Here is a 27,564-nt window from a genome sequence, read left to right as displayed (position 1 = left end):
GGTCAGAAGCAGAAGAGGACGAAGGATAAGGCTGAGGGCATTGGCATCTCGTGGGCATGATTTTGAGCCAGGGCTCCAAGGCATGAGCCTTGTGGCCGGCGTGCGTGCGGAGGCCTGCATGGCCACTGCTTCGTAGAGGCCCGCACAGCAGCAGCGGCAGCTCCGCGGGGCGTTGGAGCCCATAGTGCCATGCGGAAGAAGGCCAGCTGTGTGTGGGCTGCAAATCCCCGAAGATATGGAAGGAAGGGTGGTGATGAGTGCTTAGTGGTGCAGGGGGTGCGGCAGGGTGCGGCAGGCTGCAGAGTGGCGGAAAGTTTGGTGGGCCTGGAGATTGGCTCAGGCATCTGTATGCAGATGTACAAGTGGAAGGGACATAGCAACATATGTGGAGCGCCTGCAAGGATGTATGGTCGCATGGACGCAGCGCGACATCAACCGGGTGTGTGACGTCGGGAATCCCAGACACGGCATCCCTCCTGGACAACAGCAGCTCAGCACAGTCAGCAGTACGGTAGGATTCTCACTCACGTCTCATGCAAGCAAGGCTATACTGCGCCAGCGGTGACCTCAGGGTTGTGAAGTAGGCCAGGTGCGCAATCGGCCGGGGAAGGACATGGGGCACATGGCAAAAGTTCCTTTGCATGCCGCTTGCAAGCGGCGTTATGATGTTGTGTGTAATGGTGTTATCGTGTCTCATAGGCGGTTGTTATCTGCGCTCGCCTTGGCGTTCGTTGCAAATTGCAAACTATTGGTTTGGTCTGTGAGCACACTTCGCGCATCTTGCCTCACAAATGAGCACCTACAAGGGGTTCAGAACGCCAGAAAGTAGCTCCAAACATGCCTCGCTTTCCTCGGATGCGGGCGGGGCGTCCAGCTCGGCATCCACGCCCACTCCTCTCAGTCTCGTGCCAGAGAAGGCTGTGGTGGGCCACCAGATACGCAGCATTGTGCCAGCACAGTTCTGGGGAGCATGCGTGGCGTCGGCGTCCAGCCCCGATGGCGCGCTGGCGTCAGCGGTGTGCGATCCTGCACCGCTGCCGCTGCTCGCCGGCGCGGGCCTCTCGCGCCCCCACCTCGTGCTGGCGACTCAGGCGCTGAAGCTGCCTGGTCGACCGTCGCTTGTGGGGCTGCCGTCGGTGTGCCAGGGGCAGGGCGGACTGGTGAGGCATTGACTGTGCGGGGGGCGGCGGGATGCTGCGGGAGGCAGGACGGCACAAGAGTCGTGGTGGGGGCGCGGAGCCGCTGAGTCCTCGGGAGGCTGTGCCCAGGCATCGGCGTGTGTTTAGGCGGCACAGGCGTCGTTGCAGTTGCAGCGTTGCGGCTATCTGCCGACACTGCAAACAAAGCTTCGCCACCCCGCCCCTGGAGCTCTTACTCCGCAAAGCGCACACCAATCCAACCCGGCCGCCACACTCATTGCGCACGCTTCACACCCGCCGTAAACCCTAGCCATCGCCTCATCGCTGTGATCATCACCATAGTAATAAAACAAAACGCCACATCCATCATGTACAACCCCTTGTTCAGGTGGTGGACCGCGTGTTGGCACACAGCGGCGGCGACGGTTGGTGGGCGGTGGTCAGCGGCCGAGCCAAAGTGGGCCGCATGGTGGCTCAGCGCGGCGACGTGGTGAGCAGGCAGGGCCCCAGAGGCGACAGGGCTCCAGCGGCTGGCGGGCTGGAGGAGGAATGGGCTGTGTTGAGGGAGGGCGAGGGCGGCGGCGACAGAAATACTGGAATCGGGGGCGGGGGTGGATTGGGGCTGTCTTCGCGTGGGTTCTGTGGGGGCTCAAGGACACCGGGCGGGTGGTGTGGGTGGTGTTTGCTGTGTGCTGCGCAGGCGCGCTGTGCTGCTGGAGTGACCTGGGGACCAACGACGAAGGCGTTGACGGGGACCCTAACATTCTCCACGACGGATGCCCGCTTTCTTGCTGCTGTCAGGCGGCGGCGCTGACGGAGCCCTCCAACTACAGCCTGTGCGCCAACAGCCGGGTTCAGCTGCGCAGGTGCGTGCGTGCATGCGCGGCAGCGGAAGCGGCAGGGCATGGGCACGGGCACGGTAGCGGCAGGGCATGGGCACGGGCACGGTAGCGGCAGGGCAGGGTACGTGCCTTTGCACTAGGGCCTGTTGCGGCGGGGAGCTGGGCATGCGGGCCAGGTGCCTTTCGAGTTCATTCGCCCAGCCGCAACCTAGCGCAACTCCGTGGCATAACGCCGTACAGGATGTCGTCTCAATGAGCACACGCAGCTGCACCCGATTACCGTAGCCACGTGTCAGATTGAAGGCAACTTGTAACGCCAGCGTAACGCCGCGCCCCACCCCCAACCTCTCGCAGGAACACCATTGTGCGCACGCGGGTGGACTGGAGCCCGGCCCCCGCCACCGGCGGCCTCATACGCCGCCGCGGTGCCGCGCCGCGCGCCGCCTCGGCGCCATCACACGCCGGCGCCGCGCCGCCGCCGCCGCTGTCGCTCTCCTCTGAGCTGCGCTCCCGCCTGGGCCCCCGTGCCGAGGTCCGCGCCGACCTCGCGATCGCGCAGCGTGTGTCGGTCGCGCACGACGCCGCCGCGCCCGCTTCTGCTGGCGGCCTGTTGGGTGCATTTGGCGGCGGCGGTGCTGGCGGTGGCGGAGGTGGTGGCGGCGGTGCCGGCGCCACCACGCCGCTGCTGCTGGGGCTGCAGGCGGGCACGCCGGCGTCGTCGCGGGGGCCGGTGGTGTGGCGCGTGGGCGCACTGCAGGTGCGTGCGAGGGCATGGGTGTGCGTGCGTGTGTGCGTGTGTGTTGTTGCGGTTGGGAGTTATGCGGGAGGGACATGCAGCACCGGGTATGCGAGGCGCAGTACGACGGCCGTGTGCAGAGCGGTGAAAGGGATGGTGGTGGTGCTGGAGCTGGGCTGCGCGCCGGCAGGCGTAGGCGGGCCTTGTCGGCTGCGGCTGACGCCAGCATGCAGTTGTGCTGTGCATTGACATGCACCGGTGACTTGCGAATCGGCACCTGACTCGGCTCTGCTTGCATGTGCGTGCAGGTGACGGCGCCGAGCACGGTGCCACTGGCGGGCGTGGACGCGGCTGCAGCCGGCCGCAGCAGCGGCAGCAGCAGCGGGCGGGCCGGTCTGCAGAGCGCCGTGTACGTGCAGGTGCGCAAGTGTGGGGCTTGGTTGGGGTGCGCTCGCACATGCTTGCGCGCATTAGGCACACGAGTGGTACGGCGTACGGCGTACGATGCGGCGAGCATGAGCGGACAAATATGCCCTGGCCGTCCAGCACTCGGGTGGGATGCCATGAGGTTTGTAAAAGTTGCGCATGGGCCGCAACATTGGGGTGTTTGGCATCTGCACACAGGGCACGGCCGCACTCCAAGGCGAGCGCTTCCTGTGGCGGGCGCCCAAGACCGCGCCGCGCCGCCGCCGCGACTCCCCGGCGGCGGGCGACGCCGCTGCCGGTGGCGGCGCCGGCGGCGGCTCAGGCGCGGAGGAGGAGCGCCCGCCGCTGCCACCTCCCTCGCTGGGCCCACACAACCCGGTCCGCCAGGCCGCCACCTACATGCTCACACGCATGGGTCGGGACGACTCAGAGGATGCCGGCCGCCGCCGCGGCAGCGGCGGCGGCGGAGCCACCGGCGCCGGAGGCGCCTCCAGCTCCGCCGGCTCCGCCGGCGGCAAGACTGGCGGCGGAGCCGCCGCCGGGGGCGGAGCTGGCGCCGCCTCCGGCGGCGACGGCGAAGCGCCGTTTGGCATTGCGCTGCCTGCCGCCAGCAGTGTGCAGGAGGCGCTGATGGACGCGACCCAGTCCATCAGCCGCCTGCGCGACGACGTGACGCAGGTGCTTTTTTGGGGGGGAGGAGATACCAGCCCAAACTTCCCCGAACCCAATGCAATAGGGCGAGGAGGAGGGGGACTGGGACCGGGCTGCGACCAGGACAGGACTGTGGATGCGGGTGTGGGTGTGGGCTCGCGGGATGCGGTTGCCTGCGTACCAGGCGCGTCTGTACCTACCAGCGCGGCTGTACCGCTTGTCCTCCCACCCGACAGGCGACCCAGTGGGTCAGTGGCGGCGGCCTGGTGGAGCAGTTGGAGAAGGCGCACGTGGACACGGGCACGGGCGGCGCCCCCGCGGCCGGCAAGAAGCACGGCCACCACCCCCACCACCGCCGCAAGACAGGTACAGCAGCGCTCTGTGCTCAGGGTGTCTGGTGCCTGTGATAACGTGCCGTATACAATGCCGGGCAAAGAGATGCACATCCTGCCGGGACGGTGCTGGGGTCACCACCGCCAACAGCCACTCCATTCACCCGCCCGTCCAGCTCAGTCACCCCTCCCCTCTCTCAACTACCGGTAGTCATGCCTGGAACAACCCCCCCCCTCTACTGTCTACTTCGCTACACTTCTTTGTACCAATCCTTGCAACCCCCTTTGAAATCCTCACCCTTGATGCCACCACCATCCGCATCCGCCGCCTTCCGCAGGCGCTGCTGCCGACGCGGCCGAGCCAGTGCCCTGGAGCGCCTTCGTGGGCGAGCCGCACGTCAAGGTCGCGGGCGTGGCGGGGCTCACGATGAGGGCGCCCGTCATCCGCATGACACACGGCTCCGCCGCCGCCACGGCGGCGGCGCCGCCGCAGCCTGCCGCTGATGCCGCCATGGATGGCGTGCCTGCTACAAGTGAGGGCGGCGGAGAGCTCCAGCCGAGCCCGCTGTCCGGCGCGCTGCCGGTGCGGCTGGAGTGGGTGCAGGACCTGGGTCTGCGCCGCTTCCTCAGCCGCAGCCGCCAGCACTCGGAGGCGGCAGCCGAGCAGGAGGCGGCGGAGGCAGCCGCCACGTCGGCGGCGCCGGGCGGGCGCGGCGGTGGCCGCGGCGCGGTCGGCTCTCTGCGGCCCTTTGCGAGCGCGGCGGCGTCTGTGCAGCTGGGCCGCTTCAGCCGCTGGGTGGCGGACTTCACGCGCTTGACGGCGCAGCTGGACGCCGGGCTGTGGGGGCCGGCAGTCAAGGGTGAGCGAGAGAGAAAAACAGGGTAGGGCTGAGACAGCGCAAGGAAAGAGTGTCGTATACACGCTTGCTGAGCATGTGCATGGAGCGAGGTCAGTGATTCGTGGCCTGGGTGGCAAAAAGATGGCGCATCATGGTCACGCATGCCCACATCTGTATCTCCTATCTGCATCGCCTCTCCTGCGCCTATCCGCGACTATCGATGCCACCTGCTCCTGCCTCTCGCCTCCTTGCTCTGCTGCTACAGGCAGCGCCGCCGACCCGCGCCCTGCCGGTGGGCCGCCCTGCCAGCGCCACCCCGCCTTCGCGCTGGGCGACACCGGCGCCTGGCACTCCCTGTCGCTGTCGCTGTCGCAGCAGCTCATCGGGCCGCTGCGCCTCGCCGCCGACTGGCGCTACGAGCTGGGCTCCCACCGGCCGCTGGCGCTGCCCGCGCTGCGTGGCCCGAGCCCGTCGGGCGGCGCGGCAGGGGCCGCAGGCGCCGCGGAGGTTGAGGGCGCGGGCGCGGGGCCTGTGGCAGCGGGCGGCGGGCTGGCGCGCGCTGCCAAGTGGGTGCCGGGCGCGGCGCGCGGCGTGGCGGGGCATGTGTCCGGCATGCGGCCACAGCTGCTAGAGGTGAGGGGAGGGGAAAGGAGCAGGGCAGAGTGAGGGACGGGTGAGGGGAGTGAGGGGGGCGGGTGTCGGGCTGAGAGAGGTGGGGGGGGAGGTTGAGGCTGCTGTTGGCACCTGCATGACTGGCGCACAACACCACGTCGTGACACACACACAGAGTCCGCAGCTCACGACCCGCGCCTCGGGTGCTCGGGCCCTTGACGCGCTTTGTCCGCTCATTGCTCCCCTCTCGTACACCCGAAACGCCCTGGAGCTTTGAATCGCAACCCTTGCCCTTTTCCTCAACCCCCTGATCTGCTGCAACGACTTTGTCAACATCTTCTCGTCATAGTTGAACTTGCATGAAAACCCCTCACCCCCGGTTCGGTTTAGTTTGGGCTGGTATTCACAACCCTCCCTCCCCTCCCTCCCCTCCCTTCCCTCGCTCCCCTCCCTCCCCTTCCTCCCCTCCATTCCCTTCAGTCCGTTTATGCGCTGGACCTGGCGCTGCCCGGCAGCCGCGGCGCCGCGCGCCTGGTGGCGTGGTGGGCGCCGCGGCGGCGCGAGGGCATGCTGGAGCTGCGCCTGTTCTGAGGCGGCGGCGCGAGAAAAAGCGGGGGAGGAGCGCGGTGTGCGGGGGGGGGAGGCAGCGTGGGGTCGGGCTGAGAGGGATCACACGGCCGGAGTGGCGCTGTGCCTGTGGAGTCCGGATGCCAAGCGATTAGCATGCGCGTGGAGTTTGTAGGCGTGGAGTTTGGGGCTGAGGCTGGGAGGCAGTTACGGCCGGAGGTAGTGGTGGCAACGCAGGTCACAAGGCGGCATATGCGTAGTGGTATGTGCTTGCGCGCAACAAAACTTATTTGGTTGCGATTTGACACGGTTTTTTGGGCATGTGGGTCGGGGCATAGAGTGGCTAGGCGGCTGCATGCTGCGGTAGCTGGTACAGTGTTTGTGAACTGAGTGGTGCAGTGAAGGCACCGGGCGTACGGGTAAGTAAGAGTGTCAAGCAACAAGGAGGTGGCTGCCTTTAGGTACTTCGGCAGTGGCTGCAGTCGAGGCGGCAATCGAGGATGAGTCACAGACCTTGCAGTTTCCGTACGGTCATTCGCTCGCTCCTGCTTCAAGCACATCGCACGCGCACATGCTACTGCCGCAGCCGCTGCTCGTACAGCAGCAGGGCGGCCGGCTGCCTCAGCACCTCACCCACCTCGGCCCGACACACGCTGCTGTCAGACACGCGCAACCACACGTGACCCCCCACAAGCCCCGACCCAGCCCGCACAGCTCCCGGTCCCGAGCCACCTCTCCCCGCGACGCCCCAAGCCCCCGCGGCGCATACGGCAGTAGCAGCGGCGGCCTGTGCACCCTCTGCTACAGCCGCCAGCGGCACGCGGCGGTACACGAGGTAGTGGCCGGAGGCGGCGCCGCCCAAGTGCACGACTACAGCCGCCAGCTCGTACGGCGGCTGGGCTGCAGCCGTCGTGCAGGTACAGCCGTTCCAGGTCCCGCCATCCTGCTGCTGCTCGCCCGCTTCTGCCTCCTCCTCCCTGTCCGTTGTGTGCTGTGCACCGCCTGGCTCTGCGGCATGCCCCGACTTCACACTCGCGCCGCTGCCGCCGCCGCCGCCACCAGGCGCCCCTCCTGCGCCCCCGCCGCCGCCGCCACCGCTGCAGCAGCCGCCCAGCTCCTCCACCAACTCCGCATACGGCAAAACCAACGGAAAGGCCACGTGCCGCGTGTCCTTGGCACTGCGCCCCGTGCGCTCGTCCCACACGCTCCGCAGCAGCTGCAGCGCCAGCACCTGCGGCGGACGCGACACGCACGTGCGCCGCCACGCCGGCCGCCGCACCGGCAGCAGCTCAACCCCCGCCGGCGGAGCCGGGGCAGACGCCTGCGTATCTCCGCCTGCAGCTCCGTCTGTGCCCTCTACTGAAGCCCCCGCTGCGGCAGAAGCAGCTGCAGCTGTAGCTGTAGCTGCAGCTGCAGCAGCGGCGGCTGTAGCAGTGGCTGTAGCCGCCAGCGCCGACAGCTCCCGGTCCAACTCCAGGTCGGGCACGTGCGGCGCCGCCAGCAGCGCCGCCAGCCGGGCCGCGTACTGCTGTAGCCGCTCCCGGGCGGCAGTAGCAGATGCAGCCGCGGCAGTAACAATCGCAGTAGCAGTGAAAGGGACAGAGTCCAGGGCAGAGGCGGCGGCGGGAGCGGCCGGCGGCGGCAGCGGCTGCAGCAGGGGCGCCAGCCGCCGCAGCGCCGCCGCCAGGCTGCAGCGGGCGCACGTGACGCCATCTAGTTTCTCAGCCTGCGGTCGGGCACACACGATTGCAAACGCAAGCGCGACTGTGCACCGGCAGACACGAGGGTCAACGGCATGTTGGTAGCCGGGTGGCTGCCGTTGCCACAAGCCCACAGCACATCTGCACCACCACTGCAAAGCAGCTGGCTATATCAATAAGCACAGCATCCCAAGCACTTGTAAGGTTGTAATCTCAACTTAATAAATCAACCCTGCCCACGCAGGCCCTGCCCACCTTGGCGACGCCGCGCAGGCAATGCTGCAACGTGAGAAGTCCGCTGCCGCCGCCACCGCCTGCGTACGAACCACTGCCGCGCTGCCCGCCCACGTCGCTGCTACAGCTGCTACGGCCGTCACCGCCACCATTGCAAACGCTACTGCCACTTCTCATGACTGCCGCGGTGCTCGGCGGCGGTGTGCCCCACAAGCTTCCAATCTGCAGTTGGTGATGCTGCGTGAACGCCGTGGGGATGCGGCGAACTGTCGCGCTGCCGCCCCCGCCGCCGCCTGGGCCGCCTGGGCCACCTCCGGTGCTGTAGCGACCGCTGTCAACGCCGATGCCGTTGATGTTGCTGTGCCGGGTGGGGTGGGGCAGCGGCAGTTGCAACGACCAGAACGGCTCCACCTGTGTGGTGGACCTACACGGACACAGGCAGCGGCGGCTTACGGCGGGAGGCCGGGAGCTGTGGACGCGGTAGCGCGGCAGCAGGCCTGGGCGGCGTGGCAGAGCCGCACGGTGGCAAGTGCGTTGCTGCGTAAAAAGTGCAGAAGACAGGAGTGCAAGAGAGCCACCTGCGCACCCGCCCACTCACATGGCGCCGCACGCCGCACACGCCATGGTCCGCGCCATCAGTCCCCGCAGCGGGCTCTCCAGCGGCCACAAACCCCCCCGCGCCTGCACCTGCACCTGCACCTGCTGCTGCTGCCGCTGTTGCTGGAGCAGCAGCAGTGGAAGCCGCAGCGGCACGGTGGGAAGCCGGTGCCTCTTGACAGTCATTAATTTGTCGCCGCCACTGGAAGCGTCGCCGCAGCTGTCGCAGCCGGGACTGCCGCAGCCACCAGCACCGGAGATTCCTGCACTGCACGGCCCACCGGTACTATTTGCGGATACACCATCATACTCGGCCGCCGTTGGCGCAGCAGCTGCCGCTGCCGAGGTCAGTGCCGGGGCGCCGCAGCTGCCACCAGCTCCCGTCGCACCGAAGCCGCGCTCTGCTGCCGCATTACTTGTGGCTGTCGCTGCTGCTGACGTCGCCTCCGCTGGCGCGGGTCCCAACCCTGGTGTTGCTGCTGCGGCGGCGGCAAGGCCGGCGTGCGCGTGCCGCCAGCGCTCCGCCGTCATGTGCCAGGCCGCCGCCTCGTCCGCCGCCGCATCCAGCAGGATCTGCACGGCGGTACCCAAGGAAACACTCAGGCAAGCGCATGAGATGAGAGTAAAATCATGTGGCTTGTTAGCTAGTCAGGCGGGGTCGCGTGTCTCAGGTGCCGGTATGTTCACACACACACGTCCACACGCGCGCACCTCCAGCGCCTCTGCGGCGTCGTTCTGCTCCCCCAGCTCCAACACCCCGCCCGGCAGGTGCACGCGCAGCACACGGAGCAGCGGCGACGGATCCACGGGCACCCCGGCAGTAGCAGCAGTAGCAGCTGCAGCAACCCGAGCCGCAGCAGCTGCGGGTCCAAGACCGCCACTGCTGTTGCCGCTGGTGCTTGCTTCTGCCGAGGCATCGCTGACAGGGCTGTAGCTTGGCTGTAGCGCCGCCAGCGTGGCGTCCAGCTGCAGTAGCACCTCGCATGCAGACAGCCGCCGTAGCTCCGAGTTACGCGGGCTGGGGCCGAGGGCGGCGCCGCTGGGTGACGCCGATGGCGGGCGCACGCCGCAAGCGGCGGCAGCGGCTGTAGCGGCTGCGGCGACTGCCGCGGCAAGGTGTGGTGGCGGCTGGGCGGCGGAGGCGGGAGTCGTGGGCTCCCAGCCTGTGTTCAGATCGGCAATTGCCGGCACATGCTTAGCCATGCGCCAAGCCGCCAAGACATGACTGTTCTTGCGACTGACATGCAGCAAGAGCAGCATTCCAGATCAAGACCGAGCCGGCAGCTGGCGATGATCTCAGCAAAGCGGCAAAGGGCCACATCGGTTGCAACGACCTCCGTACCCGTACCTCGCAGCCACAACCAGGCGCGAGCGACGCCTTTCACCGCGCTCTGCAGCAGCGGCGCCAACACCGGTGTTACCATCGCAACGGCCGCCTGCACCGAGGAGGCGGCCGCTGCCACTGCGCTGCTCCTGCCCACGCCCTGTTGATTTTGCCACGGCGCAGGTAGCGGCGCCGCGGGAGGCGGCGCCACGCACGGCAATGGCGCCGCCGCCGCCGCAGGGCGTGCGGCTGCACCGCAGCTTTGGTGGACTCGTACGGCCGCGGCGCGCTCTGCTAGGTACTGACAAAGGCGCTGGGAGGAGGCAAGCGCCTGGAGGGGGAAACCGTGTGTGGATGTGTGGATGTGCATGTGACGAGGGACCTGGGCGTTCCTCCCTGCCAGCCCACAACCACTGCGCACATCCTCGCACCATTTACAGCCGTACCTGCAGCGCGCTATTCATGTAGCAGCTGTTGCCCAGGTTGATGAGCCCCGGAGGCAGCTGAGTCAGCACCGAGGGCATCTCCGTCGTGGGCTGCGCCGGCTGGCAGCTGTCGGCCGCTGATTGCGGCTGCGGAAGAGCCGGTGTAAACATGACGCCGCCTGTCGCGTCCGATGCTGGTGGCATTCTGGGGTCAGTCCGCTTTTTACACGTAAGTTTACATTCAAAGGATTGTCATGCTGGAGGGAATGAATTGCAACGCCAGACCAGAGCGCCTTGTGTTGTCCAACCGCACTAGACTCATTTGCTTGATTTATTGTTAGCGTATGGTCATTTGTTGTAATAATAATTTTAAGACTATTATAACCTTGAGAGGCCGTGACCAGTGGGCCGCGACTGTCGGGCGACATCGAGCGCAACATGCGCATGCCAAGGCTTTTCCGTAAACCTAGCCTCTGTAAGCTGAACTTGTTGCAAAGAGTTACGTGCATCGGGTGAGCGAGCTATGCATGCACTACGACGGAAGTTACGCAAGAAGGGGCTTATGGTCCCTGCGGTAGCTATGCGGTGCTTTAACGCTCAGGTGCGTGCGGTATTATCTTACGGTGCACAAGTGTGGGCACCAGACGCGCTTCTCCAAGTGTTCAATGCGTCCCCAGTTGACGGTCAAAGATATGGAGCGTTTGATCGAGCACTAGAGCATGGCATGGTTCGCATTCAGATGGATTTCATGAAGGAAGTGGTGGGAGCCCAGAAACCAACACATGAACTGCTCTTTCGAGAGCTTGGGTGCATGCCACTACACGTGCATTGGGCTGAGCTTGTTTTCCGTTTTTGGAACCAACTGGTTAAGGCAACCGGCACTGTTTACCATCAGGCGTTTAAGGAGGAGATACGAGCGGTGTTGAGCAACCTACCGACGCCGCCCACGCACACGTGGGGGGCTAAAGTTCTGCGGTTATTGATGGTTGGCCTTGGCTACCGTTTCAGTGGAGAGGCAGCTGATATCGAGGCCAATATTACACGCATTACTACGCAAGAACTGGATGTTGCCTCCCTCATGGGGAAGGTACGCGAGAAGTTTGAGGAGGACTGGGCTAGCAACAGGTTAGAGGTTAATCCACGGGATTTTGTGACGCAAGCAGGGGTCAAGCCTGGCGTGAAGATATGTCGTTACAAGCATTGGATGGGGGAAACACGGCACACGCAAATCTACATTCCTCGAGCATGGCATGTCTCCATGATGAGATTCAGGATGGGCGTGTGGATGATTGAGGCTAACAACCCACGCGGTGCGCAGGGTGCGCACAGGGAGAGAGCACAGAGAGTATGTCCGCTTTGCCACGCTGATGAGGAGGAGCATGTAGAGGATGAGAGGCATGTGCTGCTTGAGTGCAAGGCGTACGATGATATCAGAAGCACGCTGTGGGAGGTGATTCCCGCGACTATGATGGACGCGATGGCCAGTGGTGACCAGAGGGGTTTAGCGCGTGTCATTCACGCGATAAGGCTGCGACGTAACGACCTTACGGCGCGACCAATTTAGATATATTATTGCATGAACTGTTTTGCTTTTTGAATAATCCTTTTGAGACTAGTTTTGGCGGTCCATGAGCTTCCTGGCTCGTTTGGACCAATCTACGAGCATGAACTTGTAACATCAATCATAACATCAATCGTAAGCTGAACGTAGTCACACAACTGATATACAAATATAGCCACATTCATGCCATCTGTTGCTCTGTCGCCGCGCTCACTCGGCACGCTCGCGCTCCTACTCGCGCTCCTCGGCTGCTCTCTTGCCTGGTTCTTTTCCCTGTCCGTGCCTAACACTGGTGCGTCAATGTCCCAAATATTCATATAGCTATGTGCCTCGCGTAGCGACGTGGTATAAAACGTGCATCGCACGCATCCAGCAAGCCTCGTCCGTGCCTGCGCCCCTGCGCAGGACCCACCCAGCCGCTCAGCTAGCCAGTCGCTCCACAGCTTTTGGGCGTTTGGCCGCAGTCTCATAGACGCACCGAAGCTTACATCGCAGTCAGCCATGTCCTCCCGCATTGCGCTCAGCCGCGCGCTAGGCCGGTCCTCCAGTGTGCCCACCGGACCCGCACGCCCTATCCGCCATCCACGCCTGACCCACGATTTCGCCTGCATGGCCTGCGCTCAGCCGGTTGTCGCCAGCAGTGGCGCTGCCGCCCGCTTTGTCTCGGGCCCGTCGCGGCGCGTGTCTCGCAGCCAGCTGCTGGGGGCCGCGGGACACATGCTGGGGCTGGGGGCCGCAGTGCAGCTGCCCGCAGCTACGCTAGCGCCACGCAGCTCGGCGGCCTTCGCAGGTCCGCAGCGATGCGTCCAGACTCCAGAGCGCGCTTACACGCAGCAATGTAGTGTAACCTAGACCAAGACACACGTAGTCCAGTATCTCTTCGCTATTGCCAGTTATCAACAGCTCCGGTGCGCACGTGCTAAGGGCGTGCGTGCGTTTGTTATTCCTTGTTCACGCGCCACCGCCCCTGCCACCTTGATACTCTTGATGCTCACAGGAGCAAGCGGAAGTGGCAGCGCTCTCTTGCGCACAGCAGTAGCTGCGATGTCAACGGCGGCGGCGGGCGCGGGCGCTACCGGCGCCTCACCGACTGGGGCAATCGTGGTATACGTAACAGTGCCCAACGCAGAGGTGAGTGAGCTGGGCGGGCAGCAGCAGCAGCAGCAGCAGCAGCAGCAGCAGAACTATGTGGGGTCGGCGCGGGCGGCGTTGGGATGCACGTTGGCTCAAGGGATTGGGTCTATACTCCTTGGGGCGATGGGGTTGCCCGGCCCAGGGCCGTGTTTGGGGCTGGTACAGCATGGGCGTGTGGGACTGTCTTTGCCATAAGCTCGGCCGCGTGGCACCTGATGCACGAGCGCAAAGCCAGCTGTCAATGCCCAGTAGCAGCAGCAGTGCCGTTTGTAGCGTGCGAGCAATTGTGGCATGCCCCATTGCACCACCGCTCCTCTAGCTTGCAAGCCAACCAGCGTGCTTTGGGCTTCATGTAACGTAATGTAATGTGATGTAATGTGCTGACTGGTGGGGCTGCTGGGCACGCAACCTGGTTGGCAGGTGGGCGAGGCGCTGGCGGGCAAGCTGGTGGAGGCCAAGCTGGCGGCGTGCGTCAACATCCTTCCGGGCGTCACCTCAATCTACTTCTGGGACGGCAAGGTGGGTGTGCATAACGTGTTCGGGGTCGCGCAGCCGAATTCAGGCATGGAGTACATGTGTTCATGCTTGGGTTCGATTGTGCGACACGGCGTATGCCCACGGCGCATGCCCCTGCTCGCCCTGTGCCCGCGGGCGCCGCGCCTGCTGCCGCAGGTGAACAACGACGCGGAGCTGCTCCTGATCATCAAGAGCCGCGAGGACCTGCTGCCGGAGCTGACGGCGTTTGTCAAGGCCAACCACCCGTACGACGAGCCGGAGGTGATTGGGCTGCCCATCCTGGGCGGCTCGCCCTCCTACCTTCAATGGCTGATGGACAGCACCAACAAGGGGGCGCCTGCGCAGCAGGCGCAGCAGGCGCAGCAGGCGCAGTAGGCGGGGGCTGGAGCGCTAAACAACGCCAACAGGGCGGCGCAGCTTGCGGGCGCAGTAGGCGGGGACTGGAGCGCCCGCCAGGGCTTGGAAGAAGAGCCGGCACGGGACATTCACAATAATCATAGGGGAGAAAGATTGCTGCTGGAATCCCCACGGATATGATGGACAAGTACCTGGAACCGCGATTGGTGGAGAGGAGGTAGAACAGGCGCCCCTTGCGGGTAGAAAGCGTTGCAAAGGCGTGAGCGGCGGCCGCGACGGCTGCAACGACGCCAGCCGTTGCCGCTGTGGTGTCGCTGGTGTTTTGGCGGCCTTGTTTTTGTTTCCATGGCCTTGGAAGTGCGGAGAGACGCGGGCGGGAGATGGCCTGTCTGTGCGGCTGGGTGGTGGCGCCAGCGGCCGCCGGAACGCCCGCGCGCTGCCATTGTTGTGTCCAAGGGAAATGACACGCGCTGTGTCACTGCAGACTTGGCGTGCACGAGTATGGCGTGTTGAACTTGCCGCGTTGCCGCAGATCCTGGCTGGGTACTTGCGTTGGTGTGTTACGCTGCTATGCACTGGCCTCCGACTAGGTACTGGCGCAGTTGGGCTGAGTTACGAGCGAGTTAGGTTGCATGCCCCAACGGATGGCGGTCGGGTGCTGGCTGGCAGGTGTGTGTCAGGGGTGTGTCCGATTGTCCGAAGCTGCAGATGCTGCTGCACTTGACGAGCGACTTTGCAATTAACAATGTGTTACAGGCTCCTGGCCCCCAAGCTTCGCGGATGGAACGCACGTGGCAGCGCTGCACACCAAACAGCGCCGCACGTATCCTATGCTCCAGGCTGGTTGCAGACATAATTTGGGTGTGGCACTTGGCCTAGCACACCACAACAAATTTGACATGAGCCCCTTCATCATGGAGCAACAAAGACACGACAAGCGCCCCTCAAAACGCCAAAACCATATGACAAACAACATAAACACTACTGTTTAACGCGCCTCCGAGACGCCACCGCCTCCCTGTAGCCTACCGCCATCAAACGCCTACATCGTTCTTCTCCTCATCATTGAACCTCGCCACTGCCACTGTCAGCGCGCCCTTCCCACTACCGCACCACGACATGCATACACTCTGCAATCCCACCACGGTCTCACCACATCGCCACCACCGCCCCAACGCTGCCCACAGCCCCGCCCACACCTACCCGCGCACGCGGGCGGCCTCCCGGACCACCCAGTAGCAACCTCCCCGACCACCTTGCACACGCCGCCCTGTTCCCCGCCGCCGCTCTACTTGGGTGCCGCATTGACAAAGCCCTCCTTGCGGCCCTCGAAGCCCGGCCGCAGCAGCTTCTTCTCGCGCTTGGCCTTCTTGTTGTCCGCCTTGGTCTGCCGCCGCGCCGCCAGGTTGTCGGTGCGCTTGGCTTGCCGCGCCTGCACCGCCTCCTGCTGCTGATCGCGGCGCTCCTGCCAGGCCTTGCCGCTCTTCTCGCGCTTCTTGGCCTCGCGCTTGAGCGTGCGGCGCAGCAGCTTGGGGTCGTCCAGCACCTGGCGGGGTTGTAGGGGAGCGATGAGAGGAGGAGGGTTAAGGGCCGGGTTTGAGGCGCGGCAAGGGAGGAGCAACCGTCAATCCTGATGGCGCTTGATCCTGTCGCTACCGTGACTGGTACAATCGTCCGCGAATGCTGCCAAGCCCACCAGACACGCCCTGAAACAACCGCTTCTCGCAGCCAGCAGCCCCCATGGGCCCCTTGCACGCACCTTCTCGCCCGCCGCGCGCGCCAGTGCGGCCTTGAACGCAGCCTGCTGCGCCTTAGCCTGCGGGGCCGAGCGGGGAGTGAAGCGCAGAGGCACAGCAACCAGGTCAGATGACGTGACGACCCCCAGGTATGCTGTACATATTGGTAGGGCGTGTGTGTCTGGGCCTTGGGACGCGACCTCCGTCACCAGCAGGCCGCCTCTTGGACCCCCCGCTACTTCACGCCCATACCTCCACGTTCCCAGAAGACAATCAAGCTCAGCCATTCCCTGACCTGCCCAGCCGCGCCCATCCAACCATCCACCTATCCAACCGCTCCCACCCATTCAGCCGCTCCCATCCCGTCGCGCCCACACCCCGCATCCGCCCTGCACCCACCTTGCCCTCCTCCGTGCCCGCCAGCGCCTCCAGCTCGGCGCGCTGCTGCTCCGCCTTCTTCAACAGCACAGCCTTGGGCGGCCGCTTGGCGCCCGCCGGGCCCTTGCGCCCGCCTGCGAGGTAGGACCGAGTGGTGTGGGCGATTGGGCGAATGGGTTTGGGTTCTGGAAGTAGACAAGCGGCGGGATGGCGAGGCAAGCGGTGGCTATGTATGTGTGGGGGACGACCATGGGCGGCTGCCGCCCTCCGCCTTTTGCCCTTGCAGCGCACAACTCCCTCGCGCCGCCCATCCTCCTGTAGCTCCAACGACACGCCCTATCAGCCCCGTATGGCTGCCCCCGCCCCCTCCTGCCTCCTGCCCCACGCCGCTGCGAGGTGTACACACACCGCAGCCCACCAAGGCCGCAGCTGGCCTGCGTCCCTCTCGGCACACGCCCTCACTGGCTTCGGCCTTGCAACCACACGCTCCTCGTGTTTCTGGTGCCTTGTTGGGGATTGTGAAAGCAATCCCAATCTACTGCACGCTCCCACACGCTCCTACACGCCTTCCATCGCCACGTCCACGCACCCTCCGGCAGCTCAATGCGTGCGAACTTGAAGTCATTGTCCTCCGCACCAGCCCCGTCCGCCTCCGCCCGCTCCTCCCGCTTCGCCTTCTTAGCCGCCGGCTGCTGCTGCTGCTGCTGCTGCTGCTGCTGCTGCTGCTGGCCCTTGCCGCCCTGCTGCTGCCTCTGCTGCTTCTGCTTCTGCTGCTGCTGCTGCTGCTGCTTGGGCTCCTGCTCGCCGTCGTCTTCCTCGCCCGCCTTCCGCTTGCCGCCCTGCTGCTGCTTCGCCTTGGCAGCAGCGTTGGTTTTGAGCGCATTCTGTCGCCACTCCTTGGCTTGCGTTGCCGCCTCTGCCGACGCTTTACGCTTCTGCCTCGCCTCCTGTAGATGTGCGAATACAGGGCAGCGGGTTTGTTAGGAACGCAGGCTGCGCGGCGCGACAGCGGCTGCTATGGGAAGCCATACCACTGCGGCGCGCCCGTCAGGGACATGCGGACCGCACACAAGCTCCGCGACCTGCGGAACGGCCTGGGGGCATGCCCTACAGCCCGGCGTGCCCTGAACTGCACGCGTGCAATGCGCGTGGCGCCGCCCCAGTACAGCAGGGCGCCCCTGGCACCACCGGCCGCCAGCGCCACCAGCGCCACTGGCAGCGCAACACCCCGGCTTGGCCCCGCCCGCATGACTCCACGCCCCCGAGCGCACCTCCACTTTCTTGTGCAGCCTTTCAAGCAGCTCTTGCCGGCTCATCGACCCGCCCGACAGTTGCAGCTGCAGCCCAGAGGCCGCCTGCGCGCCGGCGGCCGCGCCGGACGCCGCCGCAGCCGCACCCCCCGCCTTGCGTCCCGACGTGGACGGCGCGGCGTCGTCAGCCGCAGCCCCGCCCTCTGCCGCCGGCTTCTGGTTTGAGCCCTGGCTCTTACGCCGCTGCAGCTCCAGCGTCGTGGCGGCCTTGTCTGGGTCTAGCCGCTCGCGCTTGGCCTCCTTCGCCTTTGTCTTCGCCTCCGCCTTGAACGCGTCGCGGGCCGCCTTCGCCAGGAAGCGTGGGTTCACCTTTGCAAACTCGTCATCGTAATAGTACTTCGCTGGCACCAACTCGACCAGGTGGTCGAAAAACTTCGCTTGTTCGGCGACGTCGACGGCCATTGCTATTCCTGAACGCTCGTGCCTGCTTATAATGTACCGCAAAGAGTACAATCAGCGCGTGCAAGCCATGTTTACGGTTTCACAGTGGTTCTGAACTTTGAGTGCAAACAGTATTTTCAGGAGTCGCGGCGGCTCGAGTATGGCGGCTGGTCCTGTGACAATTCAATTATGCAATAAGTAGCTAAACAAGGTCCATTTGCGGAGACCAGGCCTCATTTCGACACACAAGTTTGCGCATCGCCATCCGGGCTTCCATCGCGAGCCAGGCCCATATTGCCAGTACACGCAGTGCTGCTTAGAAGCGACATTACACAGTATTTACCAACACTATTTCAGCGGCGCCAGACGGCAAGTGTCGGGCGCACCTGTCTTGCCCTGGTCTGCAAAATCCACGCCCCAATTTACATGCAACTGACCTAGTACATCAATTCATCTTGATTAAGGCCTTGATCTATTGTGCGTCGCCGCACCCTCCTCCCGCAGCGAAATGGCCATCCGCCAGCGACTCGCCCAGCCGGGCACCAGCGGCCGCGTGCAGGCGCGCCGGCCTGTGCGCTGCGTGCGTCTGAATGTGTCGGCCGGTGGCAAGGTCTACATCGACCCAGTGAAGAACGAGTGCGCGGCCTTCGCGCCCGCGACCGTCGCCAACCTGGGCCCTGGCTTCGACTGGATGGGGTGCGCCGTGCAGGTGCGCCAGATGCTCGGCGCCAGCTAGCAGCGGCACGGCGGGTGATGCCTGAGGCCTAGGGTTCCAAAGATGGGAGATGACTGCCGCAGGCCTGCTGGGGGCAACCTGCCGAAGGCTCGGGGCACACGGGCGGATGGTGGGCGACAGCGCGTGTGGGGGCGGGCTGACGGTTGCGTGCAGCGCGCCGGCCGCAGGCCGCCACAGGAGCAGGTTGCACGCCCCCTGATTGCCCCGGTGCAGCGGGCTAGGGTGTTAATGGTGTGCAGTGCCTCATGCGGCCGCAGCTTCGGCGCCGGGAAGTGTGCAGCTGCAACCATCGCGGCATGTGCGTGTGGCAATGCACGCACAGCAGGAAGCACCGCAGTTGCTGACCTGGCCGCTGGGTCAATGTGCTGCGGCACCAACGCAACCTCCATGCGGCGCACTGCTGCTGCCTGCCTGCCTGTTGGCTGCGCTGTCGTGCTGCTGCTCACATCGTACTGCCGTGCGCCACAGGGCGGCGGTGACACCGTGGTTGCCAAGGTCATCCCCGGCAAGCCTGGGGTGGTGGAGATCGCAGCCATTGAGGTGTGTGATAAGTGCTCAGGGGTAACACTTATATATGCTGATGTGTGTGGGGGGAAACCCGGAGATCTCAGCCGAGGCACGGCGACAGGAACACAGGGATGCAGGGAGGAGGCAAACGGGGGCTATGGCTGACAGGCAGGCGAGCTGGCTGGGTTGTACTGTGAAGGGCACAGTCTGCACGCCGGACTGGGCGACTTGCCTGAGCGCTGCTTCGGCACGGCAGTGCCAGCGATTTGGTAGACTGACTGGGCGACCAGTGCCTGAGATATTGCAGCTGAGACAGAGTCCCTAGCGAGCACACAGCACCACACAAACCGCCTCGGCCCCAGGGTGACGGCGGCCGGCTGTCTCTGGACCCCGCCAAGAACTGCATCGGCGTGGCGGCCACGGAGACGCTGAAGCTGGTGGGCGCGGTGTCGTGCGGCGTCAGCCTCACACTCAACAAGGTGCGGTGGCGGTGACGCGTTGGGGGCGGGTTCGAGAAATACAGAACAGCGCTGGTAAGGGATGGCGAAGGTGAACAGCGATGGGCCGCGGTGTGCAGGCGTGCAAGAAGCGTGAGAAGCCAGGGAGGGTCATACATGTAGGGTATGTGGCAGCGGTATCACTGAAGCGGGCCCTGCGCCATGGTTTGTAGCTTTAGTAGGCCATAATCAGACATACTCACACGGAGATCCCTGTGTCTTGCCCGCCCGCCGCCACAGGGCCTGCCCCTGGGTAGCGGCATGGGCTCCTCCGCCGCGTCCGCCGCCGCCGCCGCCTGGGCCGTGAACGGCCTGTTTGGCGCGCCCGTGCCCAAGGTGTGGCACTGAAGCCATTCCAGCAGTTTGCACGTGTCTGCCGCGCCTCCATTCAACTTGTTTTGTCAATGAACCTCCCTAAAACATTACTAAAACAATTCAACCCAACCCAACCGGGCCCGACTTGGCCCCACCCGACCCGGCCCAACAGGACAAGCTGATCCTGGCTGGCCTGGCCAGCGAGGCGGCCGTGAGCGGCTACCACGCCGACAACGTTGGCCCCTCGCTTCTGGGCGGCTTCGTGCTCATCCGCTCCTGCAAGTGAGTGTTTGTGTGTATGGTTTGGCTGTGTGTTTAGAGGAACGTATGTGCGTGTCTGTGTGTTCGCGGCAGGTGTGTGCGCGGCAACGTTGTCAGGCGCGTCATGCGCGTATGCGTGTGCGGGGCATGTTCGTGTGCGGCATGTCTTGCATGTGTGATGAGCGTTGAGTGGCGGTGCTGGGGTAGTGGGCGGTTGGCCCAACTGACTCGTTGGTGCCCGCCTGTTACAAGTTGATGTTGCTGCTTCTGCTGTTACTGCTGCTGCTACTGCCGCTGCTGCCTCAGGCCTGGGGAGCCGGTGGAGCTGCTACAGCTGCCCTTCCCCAACCCCGAGCGCCTGCACTTTGTGCTCGTCAACCCCAAGTGAGTGCGAGCAGTGCTGACTGCCCGGGCGCATGCAAGGAGTACTAGAAAGCACAGTGCGGGGTGGATCGCACAATCCGTGGTGGAGGGCACAATGCGGGGTGGAGAGCACAAGGGCGAGGGGAAGTAAAGCTTGATTATTTTCTGTCAGCACCGTACGCCGCTGCTCCGCTCGCTCTGCCTCTGCACGCCGCCCAAACATAGACACCGCACTGTCTTGTGCACAACTACAACGGCACATGCATGGACTCTCTCGCCCTTGAGCACCTGCACACACACACGTAAAACATCGTTTTGCTGCATCGCATACACTGTCTTTGCGCAACGTTTTCCTTGTGCTCTTTAACACACACACACAGACACACACACTTAGTGGGCGGGATTTGGGACGTGTGATACCTAGCTTGTCTGCTGCACGCCGCCTCTCTTGTCGCCTTTGCCATTCACCTGCCCGTGACACTTCCTCGCTGCCGCCCTATGCCCATGCTTCCACTTTTGCCTATAGGTGAGCTCGACTACGACCAGGGGGCGGGAATCTGGGAATTAGGCGTGCTGGGTAAACGTTGTTTAGCGCGCCCAGGGTGCGGAGCATGGACGCATACAGGTGCATCGCGGGGTCAGGCCGAATGGTCGCCCGTGGGGTTCCAGGCTTATCGCGGGTACCTGGGTCACGACAGTCACGCGACGCTCGGTAAAATGGTGGGTATCGGTAAGTAACTTCGTCGCGTCATTGGGCGGGCTTTCGTTTCGTTTTTTAACACACACACACACACACACACACACACACACACACACACACACACACGCACACCTGCACGCCGCTGACTGTCTTTGCACAATGTTTTCCTTGTGCTCATTAACACACACACCTACACGCCGCTCCCTCCCGACATAAACGTTCCTTCTTAAACGCGCACACTCATCTCGCTCTCATTCCCACCCGCCCCCCTCCCAAAGGTTTGAGGCGCCCACCGCCCAGATGCGCGCGGTTCTGCCCAAGGAGACGCCCATGAAGTCCATGATCAACAACTGCTGCCAGGGAGGGGCGCTGGTGCGTGGGATGGCTGGGGCGGAGGGGCTGGGTGTGTAGGGACGGGGCGTCAGGGGCGGGGCGGTCCGCGGCGTCGGAGGGCCGGGGGCCAGAGGGGGCGCGCGGGAAGGCGGTGGCTGTGGGACACCGTGGTTGCGGGGCAGACTAGTCGCCGGTGTCTTCCGCACGCACGCGCACTCCTGCTTGTACTTCTCTGATCTCACGCAGTCGCCAGATTGTACTCATGGGCCACACACACTGCGTGCCATTTGGCGGCTCTCTGACTCAACCCTTGCACCCCCCCCGGCTCACCACCCTCCCGCCCCTCCCCCGCCCTCCCGCCCCTCACCTCCTCTCCCTCATCCCTCCTTGCTCTGTCCTTTATCCCACGCCTCTGTCCCTTCAGGTTGCGGGCATCCTGACGGGCGACGTGAAGCTGGTGGGTGAGAGTCTGGACCGCGATGTGATCATCGAGCCGGTGCGCGCGCCGCTCATCCCCGGCATGATGGCGGTCAAGGAGGCGGCCAAGGCGGCGGGTGAGAGCCAGAGGCAGGGGAGGGGCGGGGGCTAGGGGCAGGAGATGGGGGGCGCCGAGGTCGCGTGGAGGCGGGAGGCGGGAGGCCCGCAGGGGCGAGTGAAAGAGGCGGTGCAGACGGTCTGGGCAAAAGGCAGGAGCGGTGCTGCTGGGCAATCTTGACGATCCCGCGCGCGGGAAGGGCAGAGGCATACTCGCACGCCTGCTGGCAACCTCCACCGCCCGCAACAGCGCTCTGAACGCCCTCCCTCTCCTCCCTCTCCTCCCTCTCCTTTCCAAGGCGCGTACGGCTGCACCATCAGCGGCGCCGGCCCCACGGCTGTGGCCATCGTGGACGACCCGGCTGTGGGTGCTCGGGTGGCTGAGGCGATGTCCGCCGCCTTCCGCAACGCGGGCAAGCTGGACGTGAACACGGCGCAGGTGCGGGCGGGTTTGTGGCAGGTGTTGCGAGGTGTTGCGTGGGGCTGCAGGGTGCGCTCGCGGCAACTGCCGCCCCCAGTGCAGCGCTTGCGCAATGTCCGCCGTGTTGACCGCTTACGCGCCCCCCTCCCGGTGATTTTGGTGCTTGCAGGTCGTGAAGCTGGATCCGGAGGGCGCCAAGTTTGTGTAAAGAGCGCAGGGCGTGTAGAATTGTGTTTTGTGTGCGGCATTACTTGTGTGCTGGGTGATATGGGGGGCTTGTGGCAGTGTGGCAGGCAGGCAGAGGCAGGCAGGCCGTCAAGCGACACAAGCCAGGTGGATCGCCACGGCGGCTTGACGGGGGAGGGGGTTCACGGTATTTGGGTTTCCAAATGGGCGGGGGGTGGGGTGGCCGCATGGCCATGACACTGGGGGTTTGACACGGTGGCAGCTGAAAGACATGCTTGTTAATGCGCAAACCAGGGGCACCCCTGGCGCAGACACAGGGCCAGGGCGACCACGACCGGACGCGGTCACTTACGATGCCACGCACGCAACGCGGTGACGTGGTACTCTTCATTTTGCACGAAAGACTGACACATGGGGGTCGGCTGTCGTGCGGTCGCTGTGCGCCGGAGTTCTGTGGGAGGGTGGCCGAAGGCAAAGACAGGGCAGCGCCTGGCAGCGTCAGCCTTAACGCCATCGCGCTTGACAACTTCCTGTCGGTGCCACCGTCGTGTGCGGGCACCTGTTGACAGATGCCCCCGGTCCCTGCACGATAACTATCGGCACCGACGGATCACCAGATGTTATTAGCAGCACCGACCCACCAATCAACCGATCGAAGATGGCCAATGCCGCGGTCCGTCATGAAGCAGCGGGTTCACCGATTCTCTTGGCACTTTTAAGGCGGCGGACGCGCTGTATTGCGTTTTAAGTGTACCATGCAGCAACGATTGAGCAACCGTTCCTACGCGGGCGCTTACGTCCTCGAAAGGCTGCCGGAGGACTCGCCTGTCCTGGACTTCTGCAACTACTATGACACATCTGGTGCCAGAGAGAGCTTTTTGATTGACCAGGATAAGAGAAGGAGGAAACTCAAGAGAAGAATGTCGTCTGGATGTGGCAGGTCGGAACTTCGCAAGGCGCTTGCAGAAGAGTTAAGTAGGCTCGCAGTTGCGGAGGGGCGTGCGGAGGATGAGCAGAGGCTTAGGTTGGATGCGGAGAGGCGGGCATTGGCTGCGGAGAGGCTTCTTGACGTGGTGGCCGCCTTGCTGGACATGCTGGTCACGGCCGCGGTGGTCACACTCGTGGTGTTTGTCGGTGGCTTTGGCGCCCTCGCGCCCCTGTACATCGTGTTCGTGAGCTGGCGCTGCCGCGACCTGCTTCCACGGCCGCAGCGGCAGTGGCGCGGCGTGATGGCCGCAGCCGTGACTGTGGCGTGCGCGGCCTGCTGCGTTTCCATGGTCGTGGCATCCGCGGGCTTCGTCTCCCAGGCCGTGGCGCACGCGGCCTTCTACCCGTGCGTGGCGCTACTCGCGGCTCGTGCAGCACTCGTCACACTGACACGTGTAGTGAGGTGTGTATGGCTGAGCTGTATTGTGAAAAATCGCATCGTAGGTAGTGTCGCTGAGAGACCACAGCAGCGAGCTCCACGTCTATCTGCTGGCGTGCCAAGGATTGCTCGAGGAATCCCGCTGTCGTCCGTGCTGGGCCGCTGGTCTTGTCCTGCACCCTGACAGTGGTGTGCTCATGCTAATCCACATGCAGCATGTGGCGATGCGCCACTCCATCATGAGCCACGGATCACCAGCAAACAGGTGAAGGCCGGTCTGCATTGTGTTGGGCGGGGAGCGAGTACGGAGACCTCCCTTCCCTACCTATCTTCAAATCGGGGAGGGTGCAAGAATGGGGTCCTTGTTTCAGGGCTCTGCAGTAACGCAGCGTGAGAGAACGGGGGGGGGGGCGAAAAACAAAGCGCAGCGCTGGTAAGGTATGGCGGAGGTGAACGGCGATGGGGCGTGGTGTGCAGCAGGCGTGCAAGAAGCGTGAGAAGCCAGGGAGGGTCACGTACGGTATGTGGCAGCGGTATCACTGAAGCGGGCCTTGTACCATGTTGGTATGTAGCTTTAGTAGGCGGCCATAATCAGACATACTCATAAGGTTTTCCCTGTGTCTTGCCCGTCCGCCGCCTCAGGGCCTGCCCCTGGGCAGCGGCATGGGCTCCTCCGCCGCCGCCGCCGCCGCCTGGGCCGTGAACGCCCTGTTCGGCGCGCCCGTGCCCAAGGTGCACTGAAGCCATTCCAGCAGTTTGCACGTGTCTGCCGCGCCTCCTCTCAACTTATCAACGAGCCTCCCTAAAACATTACTAAAACAATTCAACCCAACCCAACCGGGCCTGACTTGGCCCCACCCGACCCGGCCCAATAGGACAAGCTGATCCTGGCTGGCCTGGACAGCGAGGCGGCGGTGAGTGGCTACCACGCCGACAACGTTGGCCCCTCGCTACTGGGCGGCTTCGTGCTCATCCGCTCCTGCAAGTGAGTGTTTGCGTGTATGGTTTGGCTGTGTGTTTACGGGAAGGTATGTGCGTGTCTGTGTGTTCGCGGCAGGTGTGTGCGCGGCAACGTTGCCAGGCGTGTCATGCGCGTATGCGTGTGCGGGGCATGTTCGTGTGCGGCATGTCTTGCATGTGTGATGAGCGTTGAGTGGCGGTGCTGGGGTAGTGGGCGGTTGGCCCAACTGATTCGTTGGTGCCCGCCGGTTACAAGATGCTTCTGCTGCTGTTACTGCTGCTGCTACTGCCGCTGCTGCCTCAGGCCCGGGGAGCCGGTGGAGCTGCTGCAGCTGCCCTTCCCCAACCCCGAGCGCCTGCACTTTGTGCTCGTCAACCGCAAGTGAGTGCGAGCAGTGCTGACTGCCCGGGCGCATGCGAGGAGTGAAGGAGGGCACATGCGGGGTGGAGAGCGGAAGGGCGAGGGGATGTGAAGCTTTGATTGTTTCCTGCAGCAGCACCGTACGCCGCTGCTCCGCTCTCTCTGTCTCTGCACGCCGCCCAAACATGCACACCGCACTGTCCTGTGCACAACCACAACGGCACATGCACACACACTCTCGCCCTTGCGCACCTGCCCACTGCCGCCCTGTGCCTGCAATTCCTCTATCACCCGTAGGTGAGCTCGACTACGACCAGCGGGCGGGAATCTGGGATTTAGGCGTGCTGGGTAAGCGTTGTTTAGCGCGCCCAGGGTGCGGAGCATGGACGCGTACTGGTGCATCGCGGGGTCAGGCCGAATGGTTGCCCATGGGTTCCAGGCGTTCACGGACAACCTGGGTCACGACAATCATGTGATGCTCAGTAAATCGATTGGTATCGGTAAGTATCTCTGGCGCCGTCGTTGGGCGGGCTTCGTTCCTTCTTAAACGCGCACACTCATCTCGCTCTCATTCCCACCCGCCCCCCTCCCAAAGGTTTGAGGCGCCCACCGCCCAGATGCGCGCGGTTCTGCCCAAGGAGACGCCCATGAAGTCCATGATCAACAACTGCTGCCAGGGAGGGGCGCTGGTGCGTGGGATGGCTGGGGCGGAGGGGCTGGGTGTGTAGGGACTGGGCGTCAGGGGCGGGGCGGTCCGCGGCGTCGGAGGGCCGGGGGCCGGAGGGGGCGCGCGGGAAGGCGGTGGCTGTGGGACACCGTGGTTGCGGGGCAGACTAGTCGCCGGTGTCTTCCGCACGCACGCGCACTCCTGCTTGTACTTCTCTGATCTCACGCAGTCGCCAGATTGTGGCCACACACACTGCGTGCCATTTGGCGGCTCTCTGACTCAACCCTTGCACCCCCCCCCGGCTCACCACCCTCCCGCCCCTCCCCCGCCCTCCCGCCCCTCACCTCCTCTCCCTCATCCCTCCTTGCTCTGTCCTTTATCCCACGCCTCTGTCCCTTCAGGTTGCGGGCATCCTGACGGGCGACGTGAAGCTGGTGGGTGAGAGTCTGGACCGCGATGTGATCATCGAGCCGGTGCGCGCGCCGCTCATCCCCGGCATGATGGCGGTCAAGGAGGCGGCCAAGGCGGCGGGTGAGAGCCAGAGGCAGGGGAGGGGCGGGGGCTAGGGGCAGGAGATGGGGGGCGCCGAGGTCGCATGGAGGCGGGAGGCGGGAGGCCCGCAGGGGCGAATGAAAGAGGCGGTGCAGACGGTCTGGGCACGAGGCAGGAGCGGTGCTGCTGGGCAATCTTGACGATCCCGCGCGCGGAAAGGGCAGAGGCATACTCGCACGCCTGCTGGCAACCCCCACCACAAGCAACAGCGCTCTGAACGCCCTCCCTCTCCTCCCTCTCCTCCCTCTCCTTTCCAAGGCGCGTACGGCTGCACCATCAGCGGCGCCGGCCCCACGGCTGTGGCCATCGTGGACGACCCGGCTGTGGGTGCTCGGGTGGCTGAGGCGATGTCCGCCGCCTTCCGCAACGCGGGCAAGCTGGACGTGAACACGGCGCAGGTGCGGGCGGGTTTGTGGCAGGTGTTGCGAGGTGTTGCGTGGGGCTGCAGGGTGCGCTGGCGGCAACTGCCGCCCCCAGTGCAGCGCTTGCGCAATGTCCGCCGTGTTGACCGCTTACGCGCCCCCCTCCCGGTGATTTTGGTGCTTGCAGGTCGTGAAGCTGGATCCGGAGGGCGCCAAGTTTGTGTAAAGAGTGTTGGGCGTGTGGAGTTGTGTTCTGTGTGCGGCGTTACTTGTGTGCTGGGTGGGCTGGGCTATGGGGGGCTTGTGGCAGTGTGGCAAGCAGGCAGAGGCAGGCAGGCCGTCAAATGACAAGAGCCAGGCGGACCGCCACGGCGGCTTGACGGGGGAGGGGACGCACGGTATTTGGGTTTCAAATGGGCGGGGGGTGGGGTGGCCGCATGGCCATGACACTGGGGGTTTGGCACGGTGGCAGGTGAAAGACAGGTTCAGCGCTGCATGTGCAAAACCCCTGGGCAGACACTGACCACGACCAGACGCAGTGATTGACGATGCCACTTCCTGTCGGTGCCACCGTCGCGTGTGGGCACCTGTTGACAGATGCCCTCGGTCCCACGATATTATCGGCACCGACCGATCACCGATGTTA

General features: G+C 64.5%; 6 protein-coding genes across 7 annotated transcripts; 4 read left to right on the top strand and 2 right to left on the bottom strand.

Moving 5' to 3' along the window:
* The first annotated feature begins 705 nt into the window (after nucleotides 1-705).
* Nucleotides 706-6,671, top strand: CHLRE_02g082450v5 (uncharacterized protein). The gene is made up of 10 exons (XM_043059261.1): nucleotides 706-1,160; nucleotides 1,528-1,629; nucleotides 1,941-2,005; nucleotides 2,336-2,738; nucleotides 3,026-3,136; nucleotides 3,342-3,821; nucleotides 4,031-4,160; nucleotides 4,465-4,986; nucleotides 5,231-5,598; nucleotides 6,058-6,671. Exons 1-10 carry the CDS (start codon nucleotides 792-794, stop codon nucleotides 6,166-6,168), a joined length of 2,661 nt encoding a protein of 886 aa, XP_042926895.1. The 5' UTR covers nucleotides 706-791; the 3' UTR covers nucleotides 6,169-6,671.
* Nucleotides 6,672-6,673: 2 nt separating this feature from the next.
* On the bottom strand, nucleotides 6,674-10,765 carry CHLRE_02g082400v5 (uncharacterized protein). Its single transcript, XM_043059260.1, has 6 exons — nucleotides 10,446-10,765; nucleotides 10,024-10,330; nucleotides 9,387-9,838; nucleotides 8,677-9,248; nucleotides 8,100-8,502; nucleotides 6,674-7,870 (listed from the first exon to the last, which is right to left on the bottom strand). The coding sequence occupies exons 1-6, from the start codon at nucleotides 10,626-10,628 to the stop codon at nucleotides 6,719-6,721; spliced, it is 3,069 nt and encodes a 1,022-aa protein (XP_042926894.1). The 5' UTR covers nucleotides 10,629-10,765; the 3' UTR covers nucleotides 6,674-6,718.
* Nucleotides 10,766-12,025: 1,260 nt separating this feature from the next.
* On the top strand, nucleotides 12,026-14,731 carry CHLRE_02g082350v5 (uncharacterized protein). Of its 2 annotated transcripts, XM_043059258.1 has the most exons (5): nucleotides 12,026-12,277; nucleotides 12,391-12,775; nucleotides 12,983-13,116; nucleotides 13,540-13,638; nucleotides 13,792-14,731. In XM_043059258.1, the coding sequence occupies exons 2-5, from the start codon at nucleotides 12,487-12,489 to the stop codon at nucleotides 14,008-14,010; spliced, it is 741 nt and encodes a 246-aa protein (XP_042926892.1). In that variant the 5' UTR covers nucleotides 12,026-12,277; nucleotides 12,391-12,486; the 3' UTR covers nucleotides 14,011-14,731. The 2 variants fall into 2 exon arrangements, with proteins under 2 accessions (XP_042926892.1, XP_042926893.1); XM_043059259.1 differs by lacking the exon at nucleotides 12,391-12,775.
* Nucleotides 14,732-14,733: 2 nt separating this feature from the next.
* Nucleotides 14,734-18,005, bottom strand: CHLRE_02g082300v5 (uncharacterized protein). The gene is made up of 5 exons (XM_043059257.1): nucleotides 17,378-18,005; nucleotides 16,696-17,053; nucleotides 16,128-16,240; nucleotides 15,752-15,808; nucleotides 14,734-15,538 (listed from the first exon to the last, which is right to left on the bottom strand). The coding sequence occupies exons 1-5, from the start codon at nucleotides 17,816-17,818 to the stop codon at nucleotides 15,281-15,283; spliced, it is 1,227 nt and encodes a 408-aa protein (XP_042926891.1). The 5' UTR covers nucleotides 17,819-18,005; the 3' UTR covers nucleotides 14,734-15,280.
* Nucleotides 18,006-18,135: 130 nt separating this feature from the next.
* Nucleotides 18,136-23,261, top strand: CHLRE_02g082250v5 (uncharacterized protein). The gene is made up of 11 exons (XM_043059256.1): nucleotides 18,136-18,166; nucleotides 18,302-18,506; nucleotides 19,002-19,073; nucleotides 19,403-19,519; nucleotides 19,778-19,873; nucleotides 20,025-20,134; nucleotides 20,420-20,497; nucleotides 21,455-21,548; nucleotides 21,934-22,063; nucleotides 22,343-22,482; nucleotides 22,634-23,261. Exons 2-11 carry the CDS (start codon nucleotides 18,306-18,308, stop codon nucleotides 22,670-22,672), a joined length of 1,077 nt encoding a protein of 358 aa, XP_042926890.1. The 5' UTR covers nucleotides 18,136-18,166; nucleotides 18,302-18,305; the 3' UTR covers nucleotides 22,673-23,261.
* A 54-nt stretch (nucleotides 23,262-23,315) lies between these two features.
* CHLRE_02g082200v5 (uncharacterized protein) lies at nucleotides 23,316-27,541 on the top strand. The gene is made up of 9 exons (XM_043059255.1): nucleotides 23,316-24,042; nucleotides 24,232-24,281; nucleotides 24,659-24,748; nucleotides 24,892-25,001; nucleotides 25,281-25,358; nucleotides 25,933-26,026; nucleotides 26,406-26,535; nucleotides 26,815-26,954; nucleotides 27,106-27,541. The coding sequence occupies exons 1-9, from the start codon at nucleotides 23,571-23,573 to the stop codon at nucleotides 27,142-27,144; spliced, it is 1,203 nt and encodes a 400-aa protein (XP_042926889.1). The 5' UTR covers nucleotides 23,316-23,570; the 3' UTR covers nucleotides 27,145-27,541.
* Nucleotides 27,542-27,564: the final 23 nt, after the last annotated feature.

The sequence above is a fragment of the Chlamydomonas reinhardtii genome, chromosome 2 (assembly GCF_000002595.2).
Source record: "Chlamydomonas reinhardtii strain CC-503 cw92 mt+ chromosome 2, whole genome shotgun sequence".
NCBI classification, from domain to species: Eukaryota; Viridiplantae; Chlorophyta; class Chlorophyceae; order Chlamydomonadales; family Chlamydomonadaceae; genus Chlamydomonas; species Chlamydomonas reinhardtii.
This window is presented reverse-complemented; position numbering and strand designations above follow the sequence as displayed.

Excerpts from the sequence above, each read along its gene's own strand:
- CHLRE_02g082450v5 (XM_043059261.1), top strand. The coding sequence starts at position 792 with ATGAGCACCTACAAGGGGTTCAGAACGCCAGAAAGTAGCTCCAAACAT. Across the intron at positions 4,161-4,464 it reads CCACCACCGCCGCAAGACAG|GCGCTGCTGCCGACGCGGCC; the intron begins GTACAGCAGCGC and ends CGCCTTCCGCAG. Across the intron at positions 4,987-5,230 it reads GTGGGGGCCGGCAGTCAAGG|GCAGCGCCGCCGACCCGCGC; the intron begins GTGAGCGAGAGA and ends CTGCTGCTACAG.
- CHLRE_02g082400v5 (XM_043059260.1), bottom strand. The coding sequence starts at position 10,628 with ATGCCACCAGCATCGGACGCGACAGGCGGCGTCATGTTTACACCGGCT. Across the intron at positions 9,839-10,023 it reads CGCCTGGTTGTGGCTGCGAG|GCTGGGAGCCCACGACTCCC; the intron begins GTACGGGTACGG and ends ATCTGAACACAG. Across the intron at positions 9,249-9,386 it reads ACGCCGCAGAGGCGCTGGAG|ATCCTGCTGGATGCGGCGGC; the intron begins GTGCGCGCGTGT and ends ACCGCCGTGCAG.
- CHLRE_02g082350v5 (XM_043059258.1), top strand. The coding sequence starts at position 12,487 with ATGTCCTCCCGCATTGCGCTCAGCCGCGCGCTAGGCCGGTCCTCCAGT. Across the intron at positions 12,776-12,982 it reads CAGCTCGGCGGCCTTCGCAG|GAGCAAGCGGAAGTGGCAGC; the intron begins GTCCGCAGCGAT and ends TGATGCTCACAG. Across the intron at positions 13,639-13,791 it reads TCTACTTCTGGGACGGCAAG|GTGAACAACGACGCGGAGCT; the intron begins GTGGGTGTGCAT and ends CTGCTGCCGCAG.
- CHLRE_02g082300v5 (XM_043059257.1), bottom strand. The coding sequence starts at position 17,818 with ATGGCCGTCGACGTCGCCGAACAAGCGAAGTTTTTCGACCACCTGGTC. Across the intron at positions 17,054-17,377 it reads GGCTGCACAAGAAAGTGGAG|GAGGCGAGGCAGAAGCGTAA; the intron begins GTGCGCTCGGGG and ends GCACATCTACAG. Across the intron at positions 16,241-16,695 it reads ACGCATTGAGCTGCCGGAGG|GCGGGCGCAAGGGCCCGGCG; the intron begins GTGCGTGGACGT and ends CCTACCTCGCAG.
- CHLRE_02g082250v5 (XM_043059256.1), top strand. The coding sequence starts at position 18,306 with ATGGCCATCCGCCAGCGACTCGCCCAGCCGGGCACCAGCGGCCGCGTG. Across the intron at positions 19,074-19,402 it reads TGGAGATCGCAGCCATTGAG|GGTGACGGCGGCCGGCTGTC; the intron begins GTGTGTGATAAG and ends CCTCGGCCCCAG. Across the intron at positions 22,064-22,342 it reads GGAGGCGGCCAAGGCGGCGG|GCGCGTACGGCTGCACCATC; the intron begins GTGAGAGCCAGA and ends CTCCTTTCCAAG.
- CHLRE_02g082200v5 (XM_043059255.1), top strand. The coding sequence starts at position 23,571 with ATGTCGTCTGGATGTGGCAGGTCGGAACTTCGCAAGGCGCTTGCAGAA. Across the intron at positions 25,359-25,932 it reads TTTGTGCTCGTCAACCGCAA|GTTTGAGGCGCCCACCGCCC; the intron begins GTGAGTGCGAGC and ends CCCCTCCCAAAG. Across the intron at positions 26,027-26,405 it reads GCTGCCAGGGAGGGGCGCTG|GTTGCGGGCATCCTGACGGG; the intron begins GTGCGTGGGATG and ends CTGTCCCTTCAG.